This window comes from Nicotiana attenuata, unplaced genomic scaffold, assembly GCF_001879085.1.
Source record: "Nicotiana attenuata strain UT unplaced genomic scaffold, NIATTr2, whole genome shotgun sequence".
In the NCBI taxonomy this organism is placed as follows: Eukaryota; Viridiplantae; Streptophyta; class Magnoliopsida; order Solanales; family Solanaceae; genus Nicotiana; species Nicotiana attenuata.
In genome coordinates this window covers 124223-130591 of record NW_017671292.1, presented here as the reverse complement: position 1 = coordinate 130591, position 6369 = coordinate 124223, and the positions used below count along the sequence as shown (strand labels likewise).

Here is a 6369-nt window from a genome sequence, read left to right as displayed (position 1 = left end):
GAGAAGTAGAACATTTTGCCCAATTTCAATTTCCTCTTTTTCCCTTTGGCGTGCTATACATTTTTATTCTATAAGTAAATTTCCAGAGACTTGACACTCTGGATCAAAAAAATTGGGTTGCAAGAAAAATCCACCCTACCTCAGCTTCACCCTTCTATATTCATGTACAATTGGGGCAGGCAGGCTTTAAATATTACATGGTTGGACATTTACTCACAAAACTAATCTATGCCTTCTGCTGAATTATGGACTATATGCCTGTAACTATATGTATAAATAGAAGGAAGAAGAAAGTGCAGTGCCCTTCTTTTGCCATGGCAGCTTGTCTTGCTGGGGCGCATAGCCAGATCCGTTCCAGGGCCAAGCATCCGAGCTTTCATGACCAGATAATTCTCATCATTGCTGTGTGGTTAGCATGGTTATCTCAGCGAATTTCGACTGTACATGGAAGGCCTACTAGCTGGGAGTGAAAAATCCTGTGTCATGATTTTCTGAAATTTTCAAGTGTCTTCTGCAAAAACTTTTAATATGAAGTCCCGAAAACGTTTCGAGTACTGCTTGGGATCAACTGCAGAGATTGAAGTTGGATCATATTGGAATGCTTTATATGCATGTTCCAGCTTCTTGCTTATGTCATAATTCTGTAGTATGTCAATTATACCAAAGAATAGGATGACATCATAATACTGCCCTGTGGGTTCTCCCACTAGTTGTGCCTCGAAATCGCTTCTTCTCATTGTTAATTCAGCCTTTGCTGGCATGTTGATGCCCAATCTAATGGAAGCCCACCTGCTAACACTCAAGGGAGAAAAAGAAGACTGCCTAGTCAAAATCCAGTTCAAGTTAATTACAATAGCAAAAGCAGAAAAATTGACAAGTAAATCCCAAATGATATCCTCATAAATGTGAATTACCCTGAAGGATCAAAAAGAAGATCCATGTCAGCCCTGGAAAGTCGAGGAGTTGATCCATCACCACCCTGGTCTACGTTAGCTGAAACACGAGAAGAAATGAAAATCCTCTCCTTCATCAAGTATTCCGTGAACAAATGACTATGGAAAGACATACATACCAGTAGGAGTCTGAACTCCAGAACTACGCGTCTCAGTTGTAACTGGTTCACCAGAACCTGAAACTTCTCGAAAGTGAACTCCAACCAAAAGACTGTAGTCCATGATTCTCTCCTGTTCAAGGAAATCACAGTCGCGGTCCACTTGCCTGTGCAACATAAACTTCAGCCCACATTGTGAAAGGAGCAAAACTGAAGGTAAAATTAAGAGTGTCATTTGACCCTGGCTTAGGCTGCAAAGGCTACATGTATACAGCTACGGATATTGATACAAAGATACAATCCTTGTACTTGTGCAGCTAATTAGAAATTATGCTGCACTATGCTAAGTTTTTAAATTTTGGAATATCAAGCATAAAGTTCCAATGATTCTTCTTCTTTTTACAAGTTTTAAAAGCCACTTTTTCAGGCTTTCTTTTTTAGGTTCTTTTTTCTTTTTACTGAATCTAATTTAGACCTCCTATTGTATCCTCTTTTAAACCTTTTAGTGCTAGAAAATGCTTTAGTGTTGTCAAACCAAAGGGATTAGGTACTTTCTTAATTCCAAGGCACATTTTGCGTAATACTAATATTTTCAACAAACAAGCACTTGAGAAAACCATGCAGCTACAGTTTAGGCCTCTTTTGCATAAAAGCCGCCTATTTATTGGAACAGCCAAATCAGACATAAAACAGAAGAGAAAGCATCTGCTAATGGTGCAGGTCTTTTTGTTTTCTCAGCTTATCTCCTTGCTACTGGCAAGAATTATGGCATGTTCTGTCACCATTGTAGCAAAACCATGCTTTTCTTCATTTGCATAGCTATAACGTTGAAAAGGATTTCTTTATCCAATTTTTCAAATAAGAGAAAGGGAAAAGAGAAGGCACCTGCAGAACTCTTGGAACCAAACTTTCTGCAGCCTGAATATAAAATTGAGATCCAGGTCCTTGAGGGTAGTAGTTGACTCAATTTGAGATTCAGGTTTCTCAGTGACACGGCCATGGGAAGAACCTTTCAAGTCAAAACGTCTGTGAATGGCATACTCAGTACAGAACAAGTTCCCCATAATGACAAAGCGAACCTGCTCAACAGTTGTTATTAAGGACAAACTCGATGAAACAAAAGCATGAACTTGTCAAATACTATATTGAAAACCATTGATATACTTGTCTCATATACCTTTTTCTGAGCAGGTCCATTCAACTTCACACAATGAAGGCCAAAAAATTTAGTAACTAGAGTGTTCTCAAATGCCCGGACATGATTGTAATAAGCTGGAAGCATTCCTAGAAGAACCTGAAGTTGTGTGAATAAAGCCACATTAAATTGTATAAATGTTCAAGTAAACTGAGAAAATTTGTGATATGATTATCCATGATGTTTCACAAAGGTGTTTTGACTTGATTGATTACTTGAAAGACATCAAATATCCCTGGTGTTAGACTTTAATTTTCATAACAGCTATATTTAGAAAATTCACAAAGATACTGAAAAGAAATTTGATGACTAAGAACTAGGCATCAGTGGAGAGGCATATCAAAATGACACTGAGCAGGTAATTTATATTTTGTCTGGAAAGAAGAACGGTGTTTTATATTTTGATACAAACTTAAATCAAAACTATTTGAAATATCAAGAACTTATTAAAATAAAGTATGCATCAGAGACAACCGTCTGGTGGTGTGAACTTTAGGTTGTCCCAGGTACATAAGTCTTTGATTATAGGTAAGCTGTGAAATTTTTGGTTTCATATTTGTATCAAATCTATACAACTATTCAGAAAAAAGCTGACGGAGAAAAAGATTCAGACTGCAGATTAAATTCACTTTCAGAATCGACAAGCAGAAATTTAACTCACTTTTACTTCTGACTTCTTTAAGGTCTTTATCATGTACTTGTCATCATTGGTCAAGTAAAAAAAGCTTCCACTTTTTCCCGGGGATGAGAGCTCCCGAAGTGCATCATTTCCACATAGAGATATCATGTAATCAGCTGGATCCACCTTAAACAGTTTCCTTAGGGTCCTGAAAACATAGCTATTGTTAGACTTATCTCAACTGATGTTATAATGCTGAAAGATTCTCAATGATATTTTGTTCTATGAAACAGCAGTGAAGTTCATTTTATAAAAGAACTATGAGTTTGATGTCTCAATTAAGGCGCATATATGCAATGCATGGAACTGCAATCTTTGTACTATGTTATGTATTCTGAGTTAACATACATAGAGGGGCAATCAACATAGTCTATTTATTTCATAGTGTAGCGTATCAAATCAACCTGAAAACTAACGGGCAGTAATCCTTCCATTTGAAGTCAGACGACTGGTGTGGAGGAGTATGCTTGGATCCTTCTGGAGGGAACTTTGTCCAAACCTTTTCCTTGGTATCAAAAGCTGTAGCTCTAAGATCAAGTGAAGTAGCTGGAGCAGGCCTTCCTACAGAATGTCTGAGATGGCACCATAAATGAGCTACAAGCATCAAGATATTGAAAAGGATATAAAATCTAAAAGCACTGCCATGAAAAATGCAAGTTGTCCGTCTTAGATATTTGAATTATTTTTGTGCATCCAGTAAAGATAAGGTAAATATCCCAAAAAGATGTTCGTGTGTAATAGTCCCATACCATCACTAGGACTTAACCAACTTATGATCCCTATAAACGAACAAGCCTGGGGGGCTTCTAATACACATTAAGTTCTTCTATTTCGACCTCCACTAGACTTGCAACTAAATACAAAAAGAGGGGGAAAAGTGTCTCCGCTTTCTTTGTGTCAAAAATATAACAATCATTCAATCACTATTGAACTTCTTCTGCCAGAAAGCTAGCAGCATTTACTCAACTATTGACATGCAAAACATTGTAACAAGAGTCATTTCAAAAGCCACTTGTCCAATTAAATTACCATGTTTAAAGGATTTGCTTGTATAGCAACATATTGAAAGAAAAGCTCTAGTGAGTTATGAAAGCTAAATTGGACTCAATAGTTAGTGGCGAAATTTTAAAGTACCATTTTTGAAAGACAAAAGCCTTAAGTTTTTTTTCACAACATTGATGTCTTTATTTAATGAGAAAGTATATATACCAAATTTCTTTTCTTAAGGTCACTGAGGATTAAGGTCCTTCCTTATAGTACTACTCCATATAGATGCTAACAAGAAAACAGTAAACTGAAGACAAGGTCAATGCAGAATTTTCCTACAACAAAGATGGTATTAAAATCCACAAGAAAAAGACAAGAATAACAGTGGTTATCCATTCAAACAAATACCTTATTCCCAGCTGCAAATTAAGCATAAGCTCATAGTTCTTATGCCCTTTGGATATTGTTTGTCCTGGCTTCTTGGTTGGTTGAATTTTGATGCAATGCGGTCGAAATCCTCTTGAACTATCTAAATCATCAGCTGTAAAGCTTCTAAATCCTTCACTTGACTCTCTTTCTTGCCCTGAATAGACATTATCATTATTCGAACTTGTATCTGCTTCTGATCCCCAACTGTAGCCATCGACAGAATTTCGCCTAGACTTTGCATCATTTGCTCTTGGAGTCTTTGCTATTGGCAACTTCTGCAGAAATTCCCCTTCACATGGCCAACTTACCATCTTTTGTGAGGGATAAACTGATATTCTTTCACCCGGACTAATCTGACATTCTACTAAATCAATTGAATAAACATCCTGAGGATCCCAATCAAAAGTACCTGTTCTTGAACTTGATGGATAATAAGTCCCACTTTGCTCCCTAGAATCTTTACTCCAAATACCAACATAAAAACTCCCATCGCCCCATCGATACGTCCCATTTCCTTTAGGAAATCCATCTTCCCAAGAACCATCATACCTATTCCCATTAGCCCAAATCATTGTACCATTTCCATTCATCTTGCCATTTCTCCATTGTCCTATATATTGATTCCCATTGTTCCATTGATACCTCCCTTGTCCATCTGGCTGCCCGCGTCGCCATTCTCCTTCATAGTGATCTCCATTCACATAATCCCTTGTCCCTTTACCATGTTTCATATTGATTACCCAACAACCTCTATATGTATCATTTGAGCAACCTGTATATGTTCCTTCACCATCCATATATCCATTCTTGAACTGGCCTTCATATGTAGCACCAGAAGGCCAACTAAATTTTCCTTTTCCCATTGTTTTTCCTTTAACCCAATCACCAACATACATACAACCATCTGACCATAAATATTTCCCATGTCCATTGGGGCAGTTATCAGTCCATTGACCTGTATATATATCACCATTATTCAAGATTTTTTCTGCATAATAAACCTCACCAGGGGTATCAAGCTCATCATCAACATGTGCTACTGACATTGTTGCAAAGATTGTATTTTTAGCTCTTTTCTTGGCAACTGCTTGTGATTTCTTTACTGTGAACTCCCAGGCCTTCACAATGCCACTAAATTCTTTGCTCATCTCTCACCTATATTCCCTTTTCTTTTGTTTCCCTTCCTTTTCTCCCCTCCACAAAATCACCTTTTTCTTTTTTAGCCCCTTCCTCAGCCTAAATCAATCTTCATTTGAATCACCAATATGAGCTTCACAATATCAACAATCATTTTGAATTATCCAAAATCAGATAAAAAATCCAATCTTTGTTGCTATATTGTGTTTTTGGTACATTTGCAGAAAAGGGTCAGGATTTTCTTTGGTTTCTAATATGGCAAATTGATAGGAAGCTGTTGGATTGAAAAGAAAAATGAGTGGGTCTGCAAATTTTAACATGAAAAACAACAATATGTTTTTACTTTTTTGTCTTTGTTTCTTAGATTGATTTGCTGAACTGGATTGTCTTTTTTCTTTTTTTTCAGCTTTTCAGGAATTTGGTGTAAATGGAGTACTTTGAAACAGAAGTTGTTAGGTTGATGGAATAGCAAAAAGAGCAGAACAAATCAAGGACTGGTTTTTTTATTTTGTTAGAGCTTTTTACTTTTTTCTTTTTGTGTATTTAGATTTTAAAAAAACATTAATATCTCTCTTGTTCTTTTACTTTTTTTTTTTAAATATTCTTTATTTTTAATTTAATTTTGTTTTATGTATTATTCTCATTGGATGTCAATTGTCAAGTTGTCAACTAAAGGTTGAACAGCAAGGTTGCACTTTGTCTCCGAGTTTGGCTCCTAAATCCACTAAAACACCTGACAAATGTAAGGATGAAAGACATGTTACGCATTATGTGTTGCACAATTTATTGTTGTCTTAATTTGGTAGTAGAATTCATAAATGATAAGTACTACTTACTTACTATTTTTATTATTAATATCTTATCTTTTATTGAATTTAAGCTAGCGTTTGG

At 36.2% G+C, this 6369-nt stretch overlaps 1 protein-coding gene across 1 annotated transcript; it reads right to left on the bottom strand.

Annotated features, from left to right (window-relative positions):
• Positions 1-208: 208 nt before the first annotated feature.
• LOC109207332 (phosphatidylinositol 4-phosphate 5-kinase 6-like) lies at positions 209-5995 on the bottom strand. The gene is made up of 8 exons (XM_019370230.1): positions 4321-5995; positions 3330-3497; positions 2908-3073; positions 2229-2345; positions 1937-2130; positions 1073-1218; positions 915-993; positions 209-789 (listed from the first exon to the last, which is right to left on the bottom strand). The coding sequence occupies exons 1-8, from the start codon at positions 5487-5489 to the stop codon at positions 501-503; spliced, it is 2328 nt and encodes a 775-aa protein (XP_019225775.1). The 5' UTR covers positions 5490-5995; the 3' UTR covers positions 209-500.
• Positions 5996-6369: the final 374 nt, after the last annotated feature.

Coding starts and splice junctions, on each gene's coding strand:
- LOC109207332 (XM_019370230.1), bottom strand. CDS start 5,489: ATGAGCAAAGAATTTAGTGGCATTGTGAAGGCCTGGGAGTTCACAGTA. Junction 3,498..4,320: donor AATTTGCAGCTGGGAATAAG/GTATTTGTTTGA, acceptor GTGCCATCTCAG/ACATTCTGTAGGAAGGCCTG. Junction 1,219..1,936: donor TGGTTCCAAGAGTTCTGCAG/GTGCCTTCTCTT, acceptor TATGTTGCACAG/GCAAGTGGACCGCGACTGTG.